Source organism: Pinus tabuliformis, chromosome X (genome assembly GCF_031772625.1).
Source record: "Pinus tabuliformis cultivar Carrire ecotype Pingquan chromosome X, CPIR1, whole genome shotgun sequence".
Classification (NCBI taxonomy): Eukaryota; Viridiplantae; Streptophyta; class Pinopsida; order Pinales; family Pinaceae; genus Pinus; species Pinus tabuliformis.
Window position 1 is genome coordinate 551945925 of NC_142308.1, and position 23312 is coordinate 551969236.

Consider the following 23312-nt stretch of genomic DNA (forward strand, 5'->3'; position numbering starts at 1 on the left):
GAACTGAACTGCACTGCTAAGCTCTCTTGTGAATTCTGGATGAATTCACAAAGGAAAGGTTGGTACTCGCCTAACCTCACTGAATTGCTTGAGGGTTTCCGTCCTGGGGCTACTGTTGAAGTAGAGAACTGAGTTCTTAACCTCTCATACAAGAAGAAATATCAAATCCAAGAGGTCCTCCAATGTCCTCCTCCTCCTCTTTTATAGATTTGATGGACTCCTCTAGAACCTCCTATTTAATTATTATTTTAATCATGGGGCACTTTTCCCTCTTTTATTTCAATTAAAATATTCTTTTTAATGTGGAAAAAAAGTAAATTGGCCACCATGTCTCCTCAAGTCACTAAAACTCACATCTAACCATCCCATCTTGTAGATCTTCTCGTTTCGGTTCCAATGAGCTATTACACTAAGGTGTTCTGTCAAGTATTCCTCCCGAAATGCCAATTTCAACGTAATTAATTGAGTCAGGCCCAATAATAACTTTGTTTTTTGAAAGTTGTCAGAATGCACCAAAACGAAAGGCAAACTGTGCGGACGATGGAATCCACGAAGTGAATTCATCAGACCTCATAGAAGCTCCTCAAAACTCCTCCAAAATCCCCTAGGTCCGCTGATGACACCAACCTGCACCTGTGCCCTGTCTTCCCCCAACTCTGAAAGTCCATCCTAACGATGTCATAAGGAACAACAGAAAAAGGAACATTACAAATCCTCCTGTGCCAAGATTGCTTGCCCTCAAGAAATCCAAACCTGTGGACCAATTTGGTGGCCCAATGCAATTGCGACCCAATGCCCTGATCCCATACGAACCACTGGGTGATGCTACGCCTCTGTGTCAACCCATCATGAATGGACCCCTCAATGCTTGGATCCTAGACCATCCTCTGACTGTCATCAACAAATCCTCCTGGATCCAATGCCACGAAGAACAGGCATCAATACTCCCTAGCTCCTGTTGCCCTAAGCCCCGGACCTAAAATATCGTGTCGCCAATAGGATACCAGCTCATGATCTCCTACCAATCCATCCCATGGGAAGGATCGGATGCACGTGCGGCTATACAAGGTACGAGTACACTGAGCTGCACCATGCTCAACTCATGCAACTATGCCTAACCAATCAACTGGATATGTCTAGGAATGCCTGCCTCCCTCCCTATAAGTGGGAAACCCCTGCTGCATGCCCTGTCTATGTACTCCTGGAGAGGGTTGCGGCCTAGAAATACTGCAACTTTCCTAACTGCCACTGCAATTTGTTTAACCAAGCTCTAAGAGCGGGGCTAACCAAGCTACCAGGATTTCTTTTAGTGTAAGCTCTTGTAAATGGATGAATAAGTGGAGTCGCCACACAACCAGGAAACTAACCGAAACGTCTAGCGGCTACTAGTGCAGATAGAAACTAGAAAATGACGTGGCGTTTCCGGATCAGAGGATAAAATAAGAGATGATGTCGAAGCACCAAAAAATGTGTCACTTAATGGGTGAAGAAGATTATAATGAGAAGATGAAGATGATAATGATGAAAAATTGTCATTGAAGCATCGAGGACAAGATAAACCTATCCCCGACAATTGCGCCAGAAAATGTTGTCGCCCAAATTGTATAGGTAAATGCGACAACAACTCAGGGCAAGGGTTGTCACTTTGATCCCTTCCCTTTCCGTTCTAGCTATCTCCCTATAACAAGCTATAGGGGGTAGTCCTTATGAAATATGAGGATGAAAGACTTGTCGGGAGCCAACAAGTTGAGGAGACACAACTGAATGACGTAGCAACTTGGTTGATGATGATAAACAAGCTAATTATTAGCACGATTTAATTATATTATTTGAGAGACCAGTGCCTTATGGAGTTAAATCACATGCACAATATAAATTAGTTACCAAGTTACCGGATGAATAATTGTTGCTTAGGATGCACACTATCCTATATGAGATGCGACACCTAGAACTAAGTGAAATGCAAACTCTTGGTTAATTTTAGATTAGATGCCTATCTAAGTGAGTCCTTTCTCTCAACTGTTTTGAAGTTAGTCTCAAGTGTAGGTTGTGGAGAGAAACCCAGGGGAAGATAGCAATGGCTATATTAACAATACCTCCCTTGGAGTTCTAACCACCCAAATGCCTCCGACATTGCAAAGACTGTGGCTTTGACGACTGCAAGGTTGTCGTGTTAACCACAAGTGTTGATTTGTGTAGCTTGGGAGGTACTCCAAGCCCTAGTGTTCGAGGGTTGGAGGTCAAAGTGCCACAAGTAGGTTTGTGGGCTTAGAACCCAAGCCTGGGGTTTTGCACCCAATCGTGTTTGGGGCAATTCCGGAGGCACATTTCTACATGTGGTGGCATGAGACGATAGAGGGTGGAAAGGAGAATCTAACGCTTTGGGAATCGTCGAATTCCGAGTTGTAGAAGTGGAGAAATGAATTTTTGAAGTCGACAATTAGTTATTTGTTTTCAAGTCATGTAGGCTTGATGTAAAAATTAGCCAATATATGTGTCTCTTCATCTATTCGTTGGAGCCCCTCATGTAGCTATAAATAGAGGGTGAATTGGAGTTGTTTTAGTATCCATTGGTGCAACACAAGGACAACAAGAAGCTCATAGAGGAAGAGAGAAATACCCCTGTGGTAGCTGCAGCGAGAAGGACAAGAACAATGAGGGAACAAAGGATTGTTTCAGGGTCATTTTAGGGTGATAAAGTTGCTATTAGGAGGGCCGAAGAGCTGGGCTAGAAGGCTGCAATACAAAGCTACTTCATGTTGAATTTTCTAATTCTATCTATTAGAAAATTAATCTGCATTCTGCTGGTTTATTTCTTCTACTTGTAACTTCTGAACAAGGTATTTAAAACATTTAAATACCGAAATAAACACAATAAATTCACAACATCTATAGATCATCATTTAAAATAAAACAAGCACACAAGTGACACCGTTAGTTTTGGATAAATGTCCCCGGAAAAACCCAATGCGGGAAAATCAGTGCAACTATTCAAAGGGTTATATTATTATGCAGTCTTTCTAAGTACAATTGGGTGCCTAACCGACTCACCTGACAGAGAAAAATACACGGCATCGATACCTCTATATCTAGAAACAGGTATTCGGAAAACCTGTCCCACAAAACCCTCTCCGGCACAACTGAAGCTCAGCATTGGCCCTTCTGGCCTCTATGTCCGCCTCTTGCTGCCCTGTGTCAACCCTCTGAGGCACTGCGCAACCTCTGGGACCCTCTGTGTCACTCCAGCAACCTCTGCGTGGATGACGCAGTCCCTCTGGCCTTTGCGCTGTCTCTACTGGGCTCTGCGTGGCCTGAACTGGCTGCTGCTCTTGCTCTCTCTGCTTCTGCACTGGTCTCTCAGTACTGTCTCTGCCTCTCTGTCCAGTACTCACTGCCCGTTATTGCTGATCACTGATTCACTTTTGCTTAGCAACCCTGCTCTAGCAAAATGAATCACTGATCACTCTAGTGTGTTCTCCAACTGACCCTCAAGCCTCCTCTTATACTTTTCTCGTTGGTCCTTCAACGACCGAGATTAAATCTCTAATCAACGGCTAAGATTAGATTTGGCTTGATCCATGACTTTTGGAACCTTCTAACCCAGTTTTATATTAATACCCATTAATATTTTATTTTTCCTAAGTTTGGACTTAGGAACTCCTTAAAAATATTAATTATTGTAATATCTCCCAAACCGGGTGCAATCTGTCCAAACCATTTTTGGGTCTTGGAGATCTCATGTGCTTTAGCCTCTCCACCAATTTTCATGGCTAGATCACATCCGATGCTACCCCAAATCAACACTCCCTCTTAGCGAGGACTGTGCTCTAGTAATACTCCTCACTGAGCATCACTCTGATTATCTAGCACCGGTACCTGTGCTGATGCTAGGCCTCCCCGCCCAACATCCTCTGCACTGCTGCCCATGGCTCTGCCATTGCCACTGCTGCATCCGTACGACAACTCCCTCTGCATCTGTGCTGCTGTTGGTCCATCCTCCCAACACTGCATTTGCACTGCATCCCCTCTCATCATGCTGCATCGTGCTACTGCATACTGCTACTGCACTGCAACTCAGTTACTGAGAAGTAAGTAACTAATCCACCCAACTTCTGACATCCCTGTCAGGCTAGAAACACTCTCGATGCTGAAGCTCCCTCTGCCGCTAACAAGTGCTCCCTCTACTGACCTCTGCGCTGCTGCAACAACTCCCTGCATCTCACACTATTGCACACCTCTCTGTGCCATCCTGCACTGGTGCAACACTCCCGTGCCTCTCGCACTGTTGCAGCCTGCTAGCCTTGCGCTGCCCGGGGACTCCTGCACTGTAGCACTCTCTGCTGCTTCATCCACATCCGTCTCTACCTACATCCACCAGTCCTGTTACTCCTCTTTGGGGCTCCCGTAGCAAGGTGTAATCCAAGAGGTTGGGTACCTCAAGGAATCTGCCCCTCATCGCCTATAGTCCTCCTTGCTACAGCTCGATGTCTCCCTACTTCTCAAGAGGCACATGAGCACTCATGGCACAATCATCATCCTCCTCGACTTCTTTCTCCGCCCTTGTTGTTACTGCCTTCGAGTCAGAGACCTCTCCCTTACTCTTCTTCCTCGGACACTGGTTCGCATAGTGACCTAGTTCCTCACAATGGAAGCACTTGACCTTGGAGAGGTCCTTCTTCTTCCTCTTTTCTTGCTTTCCTGTAGATGCTAGAGCCGCATCCTCTTCCTCTTCCTTCTTGATCCCGACCCCTTTACTGCTACTTCCCACCTTGGTCAGCAGTCTGATCTCTTCTTGACGAAGAGCCGCCCACAGTTCTTCCCAATCCAGAAGACTCGTCCTGCCCAGTATGCTCTGGACAAATGTCTCCCAATCCTCGGAGACTGCGTTGAGTGCGGTCCTTACCATCAACTCTTGATTCGGCGTGGCCCCTATGGAAGTCAGTTGGTCACAGATCTCCTTCAACCGACCGAGGAAGACATCTATCTGCTCTCCCTTCTGCATCTGGTATGACCTTAGCTGATTCTCTAGGAGCATCTTCCTCTGCATAGAAGTATGCTGGTACAATGTCTTCAAAGTGTCCCACATCTCCTTTGTTGTTTCCTTCTTGGCAATATGTGGGACCACATGATCCTTGACCCCATCAAGGATGATACACTTTGCCTTAGCCATTGCCTCCTCGTACCTTTCATTAGCTACCGGGTCAACTGGGATAGCCATCACTCTCAAGGCGAAGCCCTTGATACGATGTCTGTCTAGAATGGACAAGATCCTGGCCTTCCAGACCACAAAGTTGGACGCTCTGTCCAGTCTATCTTGATCTCTCAGCCCATTCACGACCATCTTGCTGCTCTTCTGTCGACTCCTCCGAGTCTCTATACTTCCTGTTGGGAGGTTCTCGGTTCGACTCCTGTTGAGTCTCTCTACTTCCCATCTGGAAGTTCTCTTCTGGACTCCCTTTGAATCATGTTTCCCTCCTGGAAATCCTTCTGCTAACTGTCAAGTTGCTCCTCTCCAATCGTCTGTGCAACTGCAACACTGATCCGGATTCCTTGGCTAGAAATCCGCCTCGGCAGCAACTTCCTCTACCTTGGTCTTGCCCTGTTAGGTACTGTTCTGACCACGGTACCACACTAGCTTCACTCTTACAAACTGGCCACAACTTCCTTTGCCCCAACAATTGAAGGATTGAGCCTCTTGGCTCTACGCAATCCGGGCACCGGCAAAACAACTCCCTCAGCCAACTGCGTCAGCCCTCCTGGCCTCTGCGTGAGCTTCTCTCTGCCCTCCTTAGCCTCTGCACTGGCCTCTCTTTGTCCCAGATTGATGACACAGTCCCTCTGCGTCAACCCTTCCTCTGTCGCTTCTGCAAGGATCAACTACTGTCACTCGGGACAGCTGATTCTGCTACAAATGCTCTACTCAGCTGATGCCTTTAGCTCTCCTGTGATCTGCAACCATGCTCTGATACCATGTTAAATTTTCTAATTTTATCCGTTATGTAATATTCCTAATTAGCCATGGCTAAGTGGAATATTCGATTTTGCTTATTTTTGCCTTCTATAGTTATTTATGAATAAAAAGGTGAGGGAAAGGGGACATGACTCACCTTTAGAATAAAAGTCACTTCCTAGTAGCACAACGTTGTGACTTAAAGGGGAGCCAAGGGGGCCAAAAGGGGACGCAGAGATGGAGCCCACGCAGACACTTGGAGGGACTGCGCAGAAGGGAAGAAACACGTGGCAAGAGAGGAATTATGCTGGAGAAGGTGGGCCTTGGGATTGAGAGAGGCAAAGGCTATAAAGGAAAGAGGAGCTTCCTCATTTTGGCATTCAGTTATGAGCATTTGAGATAGTCACTTCGACTTAGAGCACGCTGGCTGTTTAGCTAGTCTGCAACACTGTTTAGTGCATTGAGTGTCTCCGTTCGGAGATCTCACCCTTAGCCCCAGGGGACTTTGAGTGCCTGCTCAGGCAAGGTATTTCCATTAGCATTTCAGCAGTAGTTTCATCAACATTTTGGCAGGAGGATTGAGCACCTTGGAGGACTGCGCAACACTGAGAGGGATGACACAGTTCTTTCTGGCAGTAGTTCTGGATTGAGGGTTTGCAGTAGGATTTGTGCTGGGAGATTGAGCAGGGGATCAACCCTTGCATATTGGAGAGTTTTGGTAGAGGTTTTAGGCATATTTCTGGAGGGTTTCATTCAGTGGCAGCGCAAAGCATTGAGGGACTGCACAGAACCCCAAGGGGGCGATTTTCGGGGGTCGGCTATTCCAGGAAAGCTTTCTGGGTTTTCAGGGTTTCTTGAGTAGTGTTTGATTCCACAGTTTCAACATTTTCCGAGGAGGGGAACAACCCCAAATCCTCATTTGATTTCTAGCAGCAGCAGCAGCACGGCAGTTCTCCAGCAGCTTCCATGCAGTTCTGAGAGAGGCCATTCCTTTGCTATTTTGAGTGTATTTCTTCACTTGCCTTGTGCAAGTCGAGGTGCCATCTTTCTGATCACCTCCTGTACTCATTCTATTACTCAGTATAATAAAATGGCTTAGCATTTCTCGCTGCATTTCTTGAGTATCTGCTTATATTTCATGTTTACATTATTATATGCTGCACCACTGTTATTTTTATCATTTTGAGCTTCCCGGTTATTATATCGTTTGTACGTATTTGGTTGGAGTTTTGCTGGGGTTTGAGGAATATTCCTAAAGGGATATTACAGTGGTATCAGAGCATAGATCTGGCTCAGCCTGTGGAGCTAGCAATCTATGACACTGGGGGAAAAACCCTACATCTATTACAGAGGTAGGAGATACAAAGACACTGGGCGTAGGTTGGAGAATACCTACAGAGAGGGACACTGTGTTCCGGTGGTGGACGCAGAACAGGAGGAGCCTGTGATGGAAGTAGAGCAGGGGGATTCGATGGCAGATGAGGATGGGAAGAGATTTGCAGATATGCTCCTCAAATCAGTACAGGATCTATCGAGGCAGATTGAGGTGATGGGGCAAAGATTCATGGCAGTAGAGGCTAGACAGTGTGAGAGCCCACGGGTTTTTCAGGTTGGTGAGGGATCGGGCGCATCCCACCATTTGCCAGAGCAGCGTGATACTGCGCAGTAGGTGGCCTCACATGCCCCTACACGCTCTACCATGCCCACTTTCCTAGGAGTAGACAGGGGGGCTGTAGCCCAGCAGGAGGCAGAGCCCGGACATATGGGCGATTATTTTGCAAAGTACTAGGCCTATGGGCAGGAGTTCAGGGAAGCCCTCTCATTCAGGGACTTTTTCAGCTCCAGCGGGATAGTAGACCTCGCGACCATCACAGAGGATACCGGCATTACCATGATGGTGACACCCACCGTGCAGCGAGTAGATTCCACTTGCCCACGTTTGATGGTTCATCAAACAATTCGGCAAAGTCTTGGGTGGAGAAGCTGGACATTTATTTCCAGCTTAACCAGATGTCGGAGACAGAGGCCATCAAGGTGGCAACATTGCATTTGGATGGTGAGGCTTAGGATTGGTGGTTTCATGGGATGGTTACACTCGGACACTCCACAGTGACGACATATGCCGAGTTCACCAGGAGATTGATGGAGCGATTTGATCGGAGGGATCCAGAGCAGCATTTTGTTGAGTTGACGAGGCTCAAACAGACAGGGAGCCCAGAGACCTACATTGCAGATTTCTTGAGGGTCTCAGTGATGGTGCTAGATCTATCCACGGCATGGAGGATCTATATGTATGTTGAGGGGTTAGCAGAGCCACTTCGGGGTTTAGTCCGATCCACTAGACCAGCCACACTCCAGGACGCTATTAGCAGGACCCGAGACTTACAGGATGTCTTACCCAGGACCTGGACACCTTACCCCCAGAGATAGAATTTCTAGTCTTAAGGGGAAGGATGTGAGGATTCCCCCTCCAAAGGGGAATCCAGGACGAGTATAGATTGACGATGATGCCAGGAGGGAGTTGAAGAAGAAGCGGTTGTGCTTCACTTGTCAGGAGCTGTGGGGACCAGGACATAGATGTGTTGCGGGCAAAGCATATTTTATTGAGGTCTTCTCCGAGAGTAGTGGGGAAGAAGATGATGAGGATGATGTGGAGGCAGGAGATAGTCAGGCCATGCAGGGACCTTTGCCACCTCCACCGCCAGCAGCAGGTGGTGCATCTTTTGCACCTATCGGAGGGGCCCTTGCAGCATTGCGAGGAGTTCCCAAGTATCTAACGCTACGCGTACGGGGGAAAGTACGTGGCCAGCGAGTATCAGTTTCGGTTTACAGTGGGGCAACCCACAACTTGAAGCCCTTGATATGATGTCTATCCAAAACAGACAGGATTCTGGCCTTCCAGATGACAAAGTTGGAGGCCCCGTCCAACGTGTCCTGATCCCTCAGTCTGTTCATTGCCATCTTCGCTCCTTTTCTAGACTCCCTTTGAGTCTCGACTTCCCTCCTGGGAGTTCTTTCCTAGGCTCCCTCTGAGTCTTGACTTCCCTCATGGAAGTTCTCTTCTAGACTTTCTCTGAGTCTCGATTTTCCTGCTGGAAATCTTCCCGCCAACTGTTGATCCGCTCCTCTCCGATCCTCTTTGCAACTGCAACTCGGATCTGGATTTCTTGGCTAGAAATCCGCTAAGGCAAGGATTGCCTCTACCTTGGTTCTGTCCCGTTAGGTACTGTTCTGCTTCGACAGCAACAACACTCCACCGGCTTCCCAATCCACAATCTGCCCATAGCTCCCTATGCCCCAGCAACTGAAGAAACTGAGCCTCTCAGCTCTGCGCAATTTCGGTAAGGCTAAATTGCTCCTCTAGCCAACTGCGTCAAGCCTACTTGATGACGCAGGCCCTTGGTGTCACTCCTTCTCTGCTGCCTTCTGCTTAGGAACAACTCTGTCTCTCAGGACCACTGTTTCCGCTGCAAATTTTCTGATCATGCTGGTGCCTCAGTCCTCCTGTGATCTGCAATGCTCCGATACCATGTTGAAATTTCTAAGTCTGAGACATCAGAAATTCCTACTGCATTATCTGGTTTATTTCACCTACTTGTTTGTTCCTTAGCAAGTTATTTAACCATATAAATACTGAAAATAAACACAAATGCAATCTCAACTCATGTGCAAATCATCAACTGAAATAACAGACAAACACACAAGGGACACCGTTATTTTTGGACAATCGTCCCCAGAAGAACCCAATGCGGGAAAACCGGTGCAACAGTTTTGAGGGTTTTATTATTAAGCAACTTTCTTGAGTACAACTAGGGTGCCAAACTGGCTCACCCAACAAAGATTTCTGAACGACAGTAATACCTCTTTTCGGAAGCAGATATTCAACTTTCCAGCACTGGTCTGCCACACAAAAAACCTTCCATCTCTTCTCCAAGGCTCTGCGTAAGCCCTGCTAGCCCCTGCGTAGCTTTGGAACCCTCTGCGTCACCCCTCTGCCTCTTCCGCGTCAGCTCTTTGGGCTTCTGCGTCACCCACGCAGGCCCCTTAGCCTCTGCGCAGTCTCTAGCTGGCTTTTCGTAGCTCCTGCTAGCTCTGCGTAGCCTCCTCAATCACTGCGCTGGCCCTCTGGCACTATCTCTGCCTCTCTGCTATGTACTCACTACAACTCAGATCACTTTTTCGAATTTTTTCAGCAAACCCCGCTCCAGAAAATCGAACTGACTGATCAATCTTGGTGTATCTCCAACTGACCCTCAAGCCTCCTCTTATACTTTTCCTATTGGGTCTTCAACGATTGAGATTAAGTTCCTAATCAACGGCTAAGATTAGATTTGGCTTGATCCATGTCATATAGAACATTCTCACCTAGTTTTATATTAATACCCAATATTTTAATTTTCCTATGTTTAGACTAAGGAACTCCATTAAAAATATTAATTATTTTAATATCTCTCTAACCGGGTGGAATTTCCGCAAACCATTTCTAGGTCTTGGAGATCTGATGTGCTTTAGCCTCTCCACCAATTTTCATGGCTAGAGCACATCCGATGCTAGCACAAATCAACATTCAGAATGTCCCAGATGAGCTTGCTATAGTTGGAGAGACACCGCTTGAGAGTGAGCTAGTGCGTACAACTCTCAACGGTTTCACCAAGGAGTGGGCAACTTTCGTCCAAGGTATTACTAGACGAGATCAACTATCTAGATGGGATCAATTGTTAGCTGATTTCACTCATGAAGAGATGAGGCTTGCTCCTGTCGAGAGTAATAGTAGTAAAGGACCGAAGGTGTGAAAGACGAGGAGAATGTAGCCCTTGCATCGAAGGGGAAGGCAAAGAAAGGTCCTAGTCAGGGATAAAGCTCAAAGGGAGAAGAAGACATATTTGTCGAAGATCAAGTGCTTCAGATGTGGTGAGTTTGGTCACTACAATACTCAGTGTCCCAAGAAGAAGGACAAGAAGGAGAAGCAGGAGTAAGAAACAGCTTCGGCAGAGATCGATAATTTGTCCAACAGGTTGGAGGACGAATTCGCTTTGTATGAAACTATACCTCTAGGAAAGAGGTGGGGAGACCTTGAACTCTTGTTCCCAGAGTTGCAGAGTTTATGGGCAGGGTCCAAGGAGGATAGCGTCAAATAGATGTTTCCTCACGGATCATTACCGTAGCTATAGGGGCCCACAGTTTTCAGTTGCAGGTGGATCAGTGTCAGCATGGCGTAGTCAGATCTTGAGGGATAGTTGCAGTACTAGTTGTAGTCAGTTATTGAGGGGCGCAAAACCAGTCAAGGCGCAGACAAACTCAGTAGACAGTGCAAAGGCTAGTTGCAGTCAGAGACTCAGGGGACGGTTGTAAAGCCAGTACAGGGACACAGTTGGTTTAGAGTTTTGTTCTTAGTTGTAGTAGTTGTAGCAGCATGAGATCAGTGGCAATGTAGAGTAGTGTTGGCAGCAGTGAGGGGTGGCACAATGCAGTGTCAGCAACAACTCAGATGTAGTATGGTTCAACTACAGAGTTGGCAAATGAATCAGAGTATGCGTAGTGGCTTGGTGGACAGTGGTAGGATGTTGCATTTGTCAGACATTAGCAACGTGAGGGAAGATGTTATAGGAGAGAACACTCTCCTCGCTAAGAGGGAGTGTTAGTTTTTGTAGCATCGGACAAATGTTCTAGTCTTGATTTGTGTCAGAGAGGCTAAGAACACAAGATCTTAAAATTCCAGAAAAGGTTTCACGTGATAAGCTTGCGAAACGCCTTAATTAAATTAATTAACCATCATTTGAATTTTTCGCAAGTCTAACTTAGGAAAACTGGTTAATTAATAGCAATTAGTTAAGGAATGGTGAGAATGCTCTAGAAACTCACACAGATTGAGTTTGAGATGATCTTAGCCATTGATGGAGATATAATCAGGGTCGTTGTTTCACCAAGGAGAGATTATAAGAGCGACTCGATGGGTAGAGGGGAAGACACACTTGAGCACATCAAGAAAGCAAATTCCTTGGCAGATTGAGCTATCTAGTTGTAGAGGTTGTGCAGGGATGAAGAGTTTGAGCCAGAAGGGATGCAGAGATAGAGAGGGAGCAGATATAGTGATTCTGGTGGACTTTTCCAGTGCCGGAAAGTCAACAAGAAAGGGGCTGAGTTTTCCTTAGTTAGGTTGCGCAAGCAGCTTCAGAGAAGGGTTCGATTTACCTGGAGAGAGGGTGATTCAGTTGTTGGTGGCTGGGAAAAATACTAGAAGGTCAAGCGAGTCAATTTTCAGAGGCCAAGTTGGGAAGAATGACAACATCAAAGCATTTCCAGACGCAATATGAATTGGCCTGCGCAGAACTTGACGCATGGGTGTTCGAGCAACATGTTTGAGCTAGTTTTGGAGCTGACATCAGTGTTAGGTGAGACAAAAATTGTCTCACTAATTTTTAGCTAGATTATTTTGCCGATGATTGCCAGTTTGGCATCCAAATTTTTGTACTCACATTTCACTGTTGCATATAATAATAAGACCCTCATCTGCTACCCCAGTTTTCCCACATTGGGTTTTTCCGAAGACATTTGTCCAAAAATAACTGTGTCAATTTTATTGTGTGTGTACATTATTTTCTTAGTTCCAGTTTTACTTTCGCAGTGGTTTAATTTTTGGTAAAAATTGCAATAGTGATTTTATTCATTGTTTTCCATAATAGCAAATAAAATGCACATAATAATATTCGGTTAGAAGAATAATTTCTAGTTACTGTAATAGAGTGAAAATTTCACACCTTGCACTTTGTTCCTCAAAAGTCCTCGCTTTTGCTCACCCCTTCGGTCGGACATGAGGTTGGTTCTCAGATGTTTCTCGATTTCTCTCCACACTAACCATCTCCCTTGAGCATCTTCCCCCCTTCAAATTCTCCCTTGCTACATCGAGCCATCTCGTGCTGCCTAAATAGGTGCTGAATCAGTCCATCAGAGAGGATATCTACATATTGTACATTCAGGTCAGTTGGACTTCCCCCTCGATGGGCCTAGGCCTAAAGATGTCCTTCGACCTTGAGCATTTCCTAGATTTACAAGATGGCATCATCGCCCGCCTCCCCATAGACGCATAGACATTGAATGCACTCACTCAGTCCTTTTGGGCCAGCTTCAGGTTGGTTCCCATCGACTCCGAGCAGAGATTGACCACCATATACAAAGATTTGATAGGATCTGCCAAGTGTGTCACCTTCAAGAGCCAAAGACAGAGCAACACCTCATTTTTAGGTGCTCCTATACTACGAGATCAGAGGGCGCTCCCACTGCCTCCACAAAGTTTTATGAGGATTCCTCTCTACCTTCTTTTGGTATCATGACTAGAGATGCCTAGCCCTCTTCATCAGGGAGATATTCAGACACAGATCTTAGATCTTAGATACCCTGCCTCACTCAAGGACGATTCAGACGATCATATCATACTTTGAGGTTGATTTGGTTGATTAGAGCAACAAGTGAGGAGTTGAGTTCTAGAGTATTTCAAATAGTAGAACAGTGACCTTGGGTGTCCTTCAGCCTCCCCCTTTGGGAGGCCAACTGGTATCCTTGAGACCATTGCGGAGGTGTTTAATAACACATCAATTCACTCACACCTAAAGTGTCAGAGGGATTAGTTCTAGATGGTTCTCGAGTAGAGTGCCCCCCCACAGCGGTCGAACTCCTCCCTAGCTCCCGCAAAACAACCATAGACTTATCCAGAGCTTCTTTCCTTCAGTCTCAGATGTGAGTACGTCTCGCTCTTGCATCCCCCTAGGATCATGCAGGCAAACACCTCGTTGGATCCAGGGGAGTTTGATAGTGAGCCAACACCATTGTCGCCCCCCTCGTCGTCAGCTATCAGAATTGAGCATTCTTGACTCCATCGACCTCCAACCCTGGACTTATTCACTTAGTCTTCGACATCACCAGGGCCTTTGATCCAGTTATATACATGTTTATGAGCCTTTCCTATTCTTGTATCCTTCTTTACTTCATTTATCCTAGAATTAACTTTGGCATATTCGAGGAGTTGCATTTACACTCCCATATTGTACTTGTACTAGATGTATCCTTTAGTCCCACTGACCTACTTTCATGGTCATTCGTTGGACATTAATAAATTTATATTATCTTATCTTATTTGGGCCTCTACAGTAGATCTATATGATGGGAAATTTTCTAGAGCATATTCAAAAGATTGGTTATCTTTAACATATGGTAACTGAAATGGGGGTATTAGGTTATTTATGAAATTTTGACTTGGTTCTTTGCCTCTCCAACATGATTCTCCCATCATCCTTTTTGAGAGTGAGGAGTTAACAAGGACTCCTAACAATTTTGCTTTTGTGGTATTTGATTGTCAGCTAATGCAGTGTACTCTCTTTCTTATCTTTGATTCTTTATGTGGGGAAATTTAAATTCGAGTTAAAATTCTCAGGAATGAAATCATCTGTGGGAGGGCTAATGATTGTTCCTTTTGAAGGACATCAATATATCCCTACCTATGTTTAATGAACCTTGAATTCTAGGATGATAGGGAAAATAATGCAATATTGCATCGCACCTGATTTATCCTTTCTATGAATGCTTTCTAACACACACACACACACTAATTTTGTCACTAATTGTGCTGCATTTTTATTTATCTGCCTGGATGTTCTAGACATATGATACGCTACTAAACACGCAGGTCACCTCTCCCTAGCCGTGTTGAAACTCCAAGAGTATTGGGCTATCCCACTTTGGAAAGACCCTACATGTTTCATGCACATTTGGATACTCCTGGCTGGAAGAAGAATGAAACTAGAGATCACTTCAGTTATCTTTCCTTTGCCCCTCCTGAGGTTTGCTACTATAACCATCACTTTCAGGGATAAAGATACCTTGATTTCTTCTTGTCATCTTTCTGATATTTTAGCATTATTTGTTCAATCTTATCACTTACCTTCACATTGTCTATCCTTGGCATAGCTTTCAGTCTTTAGTTATCAAACGGATGAACAAGGATGGGTAGATACAATAAAATCTGCTAAATTCAAAGGTACTTTGAGAATAAGTACTATGGACTGGCTTGGTCAATCTCAGTACATGAATCCAACTGTCTATTGGTCTTCTCTGTCATCAGCAATATCAGAGGTAATATAGAATCTTGAAGCTATTTAATATTTTTCTTTAGAACAGATTTATTTCAGATGATAGACTAATGGATAGGTACAACAACTACATTCGCAATGAGCACCATCCCCATGACTAGAGATGCTTTTTTACTCTGCTGGCAAAGTTTTTGGCAGTGCAGAAAATTCAATTGCTACTCAAATTACAATTGCCAGATTGTTCTCAAAAGAATTGAATTTTCTACTTTCCCTTCCCAAAGTTTTAGTTGCTTTTGATGTTGCACTGTTTGCTTGTTTTGCTCGCCAGTAGTTCAAACATCATGGTTTTCCTAATGGTTTAAGAATTTTAGTTATTGCTTTTTATATAATATTTAATTTGAAACCTGTGTTCTTTTATGGGGCTTTGCTACTACCAAGCTCTAATATTCATATCTTTCTGCTTTCTATATCTTTCAGCTGCTGCATTCATATTTCAGTTTATGAATCTATATGCTTAAGTTCTTCCATTCATTCAAGTTAGGAAGAGGCAAATATTTTTATGTATATTAGGAAGATTAATGGTCTCCTGCATGGTTTATTTATTTTAAAGAAACTGACACCTTAAATTGAGAAAAGAAGAAAACTGAAAAAATAAAGCGTTTCCATGATTTCCATAGAAAAGGGTGTCAAAAAATGCTCATCGGAATGGTATTGTCTTTGTTACCTCTAAGACCTGCATTTATAGATATTCAAGTCCTCAAACAAAGTGCAATCCTAGAGGCACTTAGGTAGGTTGCCCACAAGTACTGTTAGTTTTTGTTTGGGGTAGCAGCGGATAGGTGTTCTAGTCTCTTTGATGTCAAAGAGTCTAAGGAACACGAGATCTCCAAAACCCGTAAAAGGTTTTGCAAAAAAAGACTTGGAGACACCTTAATTAAATTAATTAGCCAATAATTAAAAAGTTCCTAAGTCTTAGGAAATTTTGTTAATTAAAGTGAATTAATTAAGTTCGTTCGATTTTGCTCTAGAGACTTCTATTGATGAAGTCAAATTGATATTAGCCATTGGTTGAGATGTGATCATGGCCGTTGAGACTCCAATGAGAGATTATAAAAGTAGCTTGAAGGGCTTGGAGAAAGCATCGAGTCTTTTGTGAGCAGTTCGACTACCCAGTTGTAGTTATTCAGCAAGGGCACAATTGAAGCTAGGGAAGCGTTGGAGGCAAGGGTTTCAACGAAGTTTTGGGAGCAGGAGCCTAGAGGAGATTTTTCCTTAGTATTTTCCAGTGTCCGGGAGATAGGAAGAGGAGGCCAAATTGTCTGCAGAAGGAGGCCAAAATAGTAGTGCGAGTTAGCCAGTTTATCCAGTGCAAGTCGCTAGAGAGACCACGTTTCAGTTGCCAGTGGCTGGATCAAATATCCCAGAGGTAGAGTGAGTTGGTCTGGTAGTTGTAGAAGGCAGATTTACTTGCTTGGACGAATTCCAAGAGGCTATGCGAAAATCTAGAGGTAGGCAGTGCACATTCTGGGTTGCAATGTGAGTGGCCAGGGAGAGTGTGAGCAGGCTAGGAGAGGCTAGACCGAGCAGTGGAGGGAGACAAATTGTCTTCAGATTATTTTGCTAGTAGAGATCAGTATTTGTCGGAGGATTGCTAGTGAAAGTCATCCAATTGTAATTTCCTAAATCGCTGAAGATAATTTAATAAAACCCTCATCTGCTACACTAGTTTTCCCTTTGGGTTTTTCCAGGGACTTTTGTCTAAAAAAACCATGTCATATTTTTACATGTGTGTATATTTTCTCAATTCTATTTTTTATATTCTGCAACGTTTTTATTGTGAAGATTGCAATAGTGAATTTATCATTATTTGTCGAATTAATAATTCAGAAGACAAATAAACTGTAGCAGTTAGAAGATAAATATCCAATTTATTACACGTGGACATTTCACATGGTATCAAAGCAGTTAAAGATCATATTAGAAGCTCTTAAGGCAAAGATTGTGCAGTTTAGAGGGAGATCTAAAGCACAAAGAACCAAATTTGCGTAGGCCTAGCTGGCAATGCGAATTGTAGAGAGACAACAGTTTGATTTCCAGTCCAATTTGGAGGTAAAGTGCGAATTGTCTCAGTGCAACATCAATAGGCAGTGAAGGTTGCTAGTGTTGAGAAATCTAGGGCATTAACATTAGGTGATTTATCTTTAATTAATAACTGCTTGTGAGTGTTCTTCACAACTTTAGATTACGATCTTCTTTACTTAGATTATTATTGTTCTTCTTCATCAAACAACTACCAATGCATAAACATAAATAGATAAGAGACACAGAATGTAGGCTATGAGCTAGGGCCAAAACCTCTCACTCTTTGAGAGGAAAAACCCGCACAAATTCTTCTTATAGAGATTCCAATTGACGAATAGCAAGACCAAGACCCTTGACCTATTAGCCACTCCAAGACCAAGACACAAGTTCTTTTAATAGTCAACCTTCTTCTAGACTCCTCCTCTTCCACTTCGACCTTCTTCGCTTATGAACTGAGATCATCTCTTATCGAACTGTAGCCACCATACTGTGAACATTACTATCATATCACCATACTGTGAACATTACTGTCATATCACCATACTGTGAACACCGAATCTCTGTGGCTTACTGATATGTGGCTTCCAAAAATCCAAACTTCAGGACTGTAGTGCTATCGAACTCCTTGACTGTGATTATATCCAAGCTTCTTGACTCCTTGCTAACCGAACTAGTCACTGTAGTTATTTACCCAAATTTCAGAGATACATTTGAGCCTGTGACTTCGGTAGTACTTCCTTGTAGTCCCTTGAAAAGTCCTTGCATTCCTTTTATCATAAAAGACCTTCGCTGCCCCTTCAATACCTTCTCCGAACTTGACTTCTGTGATCTAAATCTCAGAGAATCCGAGCTATTGAACAGTGGAAATGCAGATTGTCTACACGCCTATATATACTCATTTGCCCATCAATATAAGCCGACCTGTCATTTTGAATAGATGTGTCACCTTGTAATGTGAGCCAACATGAGTTTCTTATCCTTTCTTGAAGCCGACATGAAGAGAGGATTGTGTGCTTGTCATTGGAGGGCTATATAGACTTATATACAATTGACACATGCTCAAGAAGAGCTCTTCATACATGACATTGACTCTTTGACTCAATGATAAATCCTAAGGCTCTCAATGGGAGCCACTAACAAATAAAATCTCTTGCTCATGAAACCCATGAAGCAAGCCTAACAATAACTTTATTTTGTTATTTTTCATCATTTACAAAGATCATAATTACATGTCATTATGAAGACCGAACCTAGTTACATTTTACAACACTCCCTCTTAACTAGGGAGGTATTCATAATGGTACTTGGTCATTCTCAATCTGAAGAATTTCTCATAAGAAGAATCATATTGGTAACCCATTTGTTTAGCATCATATCAACCAACATTGTTACATAGCAAGGCCTTGACTAACAACTCTATCTCTCCACAAGATATGAGTTCAATGCTAGCGAGACTAATGATTTATAGACACTCTCATCATTGTCTCTCTCGGAACATACCCTACTCGGGTACTCAGGGTGTGTTCCATGAGGACTATTCTTATCTTGGACTCCCCAACCCTCAAAGAATATCGGTCCTCCATGACTACTCTTCTCTCGGATGCCCTATCTCATCCTCAAAGAGTATCAGATGCCAAATGATTACCCAATCCTCTCATTCTGTCTTCCTAGGTGAAGACCAGAATGATGTGTCTATCTCTCCCTCTCAATTAGGGAGGACTTATCTATTCCATTAATGGAATTTACTCATTCTTACACAAGGAATGTACTTAAGCTCCCTCTTGGCTTAGGAATTTCCAAGTTTCTTCCAAGTAAGAAACTTTCCAGGCTCCCTCTCAAAATAGGGACCTTCAGTAGCTCCTCAGGTGGAGATGATGGGACAACCAGTTGCTTGAAGAACTCCTTTCTTCGATGTCATGAATTTCTTCTTTGTTGTGGAGTCTTCATCTTTTGGGACTTCTTCATAGGGCACAGACCATCCATCACTTTCATCCATCAGTCATGTCATTATTCCTTTCATCAGAAAGTGATCCATCAGTCTTCATCTGGCATTTCTTCATGTTATGCTACCTTCATCAGGCTTTCTTTTCTAGAAGGTTCTTGCATCCTTCTACATGGTTCTTCATGGAAGACATTCATAGTTCTTCCCTTCAGTAGCCCTACATAAGCCCATCTAGATATTTGTTCAAAAATAAGAAATGAACACTTAAATCAAAATTACCTTTGTGATGGTCTTTCATCATGACATCTTCCAATTTGCATCAACATCCTGCATACATGTTGACATATCTCCCAAAGATATCCATTATCAAGGGTCTCCATCTTTTCCAGACTTCTATTAGAGTCTTCATATCTTTCTGGGAGATTTCCTAGTCAAATCTTCTTGGTCTTTCGGATGTTGATTTCCTTTACCATGGATGCATATCTCACGATCTCTTCCTTCCTTTCTTCACACATTTCATTCCCCAGGAGCTTTCATTCAGAGTTCCTCAATTGTAGTCAACCACCTCATACTTCATATGAGGACATATTATGTTGATTTCATCTAGTGTGACCCATGCCTTCCGACAACCTTTCATAGGAGGAGATTCCTTTCCTTTTGATCATGCTTCTCAAAATAGAGTAGCGATCCATGTTATCTGCAACCATACAACATGACTTTATAATATTTATTACAAGCATACATACCTTATTTACCTTTAGGTCATCTCGACTTCTTTCACCAACTTCGTTGATTGAAAAGATCTTCAACCCGTTCTTATGTCATCATACCATCATCCCATGAATTCCACAAGTTGGAGTTCTTGATGAAAACACTAGCTTCCTCTCTAGATCGGTGAATCCTCCGATGAGGATTCCATCAGAGAATCTTGAGGATCTCGCATATCCCTATCCAACAGATGTTTCCCTTTGACTTGATGTATGATGAGACTTGTCCTGGATGACTTCTTCCTTTCCTTAAGTTTCCAATGAGGTTCCCAAGAGCTATATCCTTCATAGTTGATTATCAGACATCCTTCATGTTTCCTATGGTGATGTCACGAGCTCTTACTTCTAATGCTTTTCCTCTTCCTTGGACTTCCTTCTTTCAACTTCCTCCACTTCTTCGGTGAAATGGACTTCTTCTCTATTCTTCTTGTTATTGCCCTTGAACTTAGGACAATCTTTCCTGTAGTGCTCATAGCATTGAATCTTAGCTATGTTCTTCTTTCCTTTTGACAAATGTCTGAATACTTTTGCCCTCAACCTATCTTCTTCTATCTTGCATAGAAACCACTAGTTGTTGAATGGGATAGCCTTCTTATCCTCATAGACATTGTTACCTTGTTCATTAGTTAGTGCATTTAGAACAATGAGTATTATTTCTCCCAGATCTTACAATTGAGATCTTATGAAGATAACCCTTTATCCTTCGATAGCTTCAATATGTGTAGATCAAATCTTAAGTGATGTGACCTTCTTTATCGCATCTTCAGAGAATAGTTCTACCAGCTTATCTTATATATCTCTTTGATGTCTCCAACACTGCTATATGAGGGGGCCTTTCATAACAATCCCTTTCCATGTATTCAGAGGAGACCTTTTCATTGATATGTTCAACGACTTCACTTTCTTCGAGGACTATATCTATCCTCCTTTTCCATGCAAGAAATTTCGATGACCCAACCAGCGTATAGATCTCCTTGCAAAACGAAGTTTACCAAATTTGATTATAGAATGAAAGATACTTTCTTGACAAGTGAAGATGAAATCTTCAACTTGATCACTTTGATGGTGGTTGAAGAAGATGTGTTAGTGCTCTTGTTGGATGATCCTCTTCCAAATGAAAAACGCTTCTTCAATAAAGGAGATTGCTCCTTTTATGATATCTACGCCTTTAGATCTAGCTTCCTTTGTTGAGGGTGATTGATGAGGATGTTTTTGATGCTTCCTTGGATGATCTTTTTCACGGATAAGGATGAGATCCTTGCTGCTTTGATAGGCAGCTTGCCTTATAGATTTTGAAGATGATAATGGCTTCTTGCCTTCAAGCTACTTCGACTTCTTTGGTAGTGAATGAATGCAGATCATAAATGCTTCTAGGATCTCCAAGATGATGTGATCTTAGTCCTAGAAATGCTTCTCTATACTTTGGGCTGCCTTGCCTTGTAGATCTCTTCATCTTGATGAGGGTCTTTTTGGTCTTTTGCTAAAGATTATAGGATCCAATACTCTTGCTGGTGTAGACTTCTAGTTGCCTTTATTTGTAGATCTATTTGCCTTGAGTAGAAATAAGGCTTTGGCCTTGATTATTTGATGATCCCAAGACTTCTCTTGAAGTAGACCTTCTTCTTTGATCTAGGGTTTGATTCTTCAATGTAGATCCTTCACTTTGCTTTGATGCCTTCCTTGAAACTCGATCCTTGAGTGTCTCTTAGATTAGATGCCCTTCCTTAACTGTCGCCTTAGCTCTGATACCATGTTGAGAAATCTAGGGCATTAACATTAGGTGATTTCTCTTTAATTAGTAACTGCTTGTGAGTGTTCTTCACAACTTTAGATTACGATCTTCTTTACTTAGATTATTATTGTTCTTCTTCATCAAACAACTACCAATTGTTAATTGTAGGTATGTTCTATGCTTAGAGCAATTTATTTCAATTTTCAAAGTTAGCTCAATATCTTTTCCAAATTAGCAATCACATCAGCGTAATAGTAAATTACAGATAGAACATAAACATAAATCGCAGAAGACAAGCCAAGACAAGAGGACACAAGATGTGGCGCTAGCCAGGGACAAACCCCAATGTGGGGAAACCCTTGATCAATTCTTCTTATATGTTTTTCAATAGTTTAGCAGAGAGAGAGAGATAGTACATATATAACAAAAGTCAACACTTTGACTTATCTAAATAAGAGCATAGATCATCTTAAGAAGATGATACATGAGGTAGGTGAACTCAGTTGAAGACATGCTGCTTCAACTGATTCTCCAAGGTGACTCCATCGCCTTGCTGCACCTATCATTGTGCTGCTCCTCATCATCATGCTGCACCTCATTGTGCTGCACCACGCTGCACTCATCATCACTATGCTGCATCTCGTCATGCTTCACTAACCATGACTGTACCCATCACTGTACTACATCATGTACCATGGTTGTCCAATGTGCCATTGCTGCACCATGTTGCCACACTGCTGTCCCATGTGGCATGTTGTACCATGTTGCCATACTTCTGTCCCATGTGCTTGCTGCCATAGTTTTAAAAACCGGCCCAGAAAACCGGTAACCGGTCTAACCGGCCGGTTGGAGGCCTGGCCGGTCCGAACCGGCCCTTCTAACCCGGTTTAGACCCCTTCGTGCCCAAAAAAAGGCCCTAACCGGTAAAAACCGGCCGGTTTAGGGCGGAACCGGCCGGTTTATAGCAAACCGGCCGGTTCCGTCCTAAACCGGCCGGTTTATGGACAGGCCGCCGGTCAAAGCAAAAAGCGCAGCGGTTTTTGGAAATGAGGGTGGTTTAGGGGTTTTGGGGGTGAGGGAAAGGTATTTTCCCTCCAAAAACACCCTCACACTTGCTATAAGACACCCCTCTCACTCTCATTTGTCTCACACAACTGATTTGGAGTGTTTGTGAGTTTGTTTGTGAGCTTGGAGAGTGTGGAGTTTTTGCTGAAGTAGTCATCTTGGAGTTGGAGTTGGAGCTATTTTGGAGATAGTGTGTAGCTGTCAGTGGAGTTGCCATCATCAAGAGGAGGCTAAGGGAGCTACTTTGCATTTCCAGGTAAGGATTTGCACTTGATAATTCCTCATTTGAGTCTGCTGTCCATGAATTATTTTTTTTGTGCTATAAACTTCTCACTTCAATGATCTATCATCTATGCTAAGCCTATGAACTCTCTAGCTCTATGCTATCAAATTTTGTAGCTTGCATGTGCATTTTTTTTCCTACATTTATCATTGGCTTTCCATGTTCCTTAGCTGCAATTTTTTTTTTAAATGGCAGATTTATTTGCAAATTGTTATTATTTCAAGCAAACATGGCTCCAAAAGGAAAGGACAGTGCATGGGTTCATTGTGATGTAATTGAGGGAAAAATGATATGCAAATTATGCCATAAATCTATTGGAGGTGGGGGTATTCTTAGGTTGAAACAACACTTCGCTGGGGTAAGAGGCCAAGTAAAGCCATGTGATGCACCAAAAGAACTGTTAGGTCC

At 43.2% G+C, this 23312-nt stretch overlaps 1 protein-coding gene across 1 annotated transcript in view; it reads left to right on the top strand.

Moving 5' to 3' along the window:
* Nucleotides 1-23312, top strand: part of LOC149141186 (uncharacterized) — a 270365-nt gene that overhangs the window by 222962 nt on the left and 24091 nt on the right. Inside the window, exons 5-6 of the mRNA XM_089446867.1 lie at nucleotides 14631-14784; nucleotides 14912-15076. Of these exons, the coding sequence (XP_089302993.1) occupies nucleotides 14631-14784; nucleotides 14912-15076 (319 nt within the window). The remainder of the gene's footprint in view (nucleotides 1-14630; nucleotides 14785-14911; nucleotides 15077-23312) is intronic.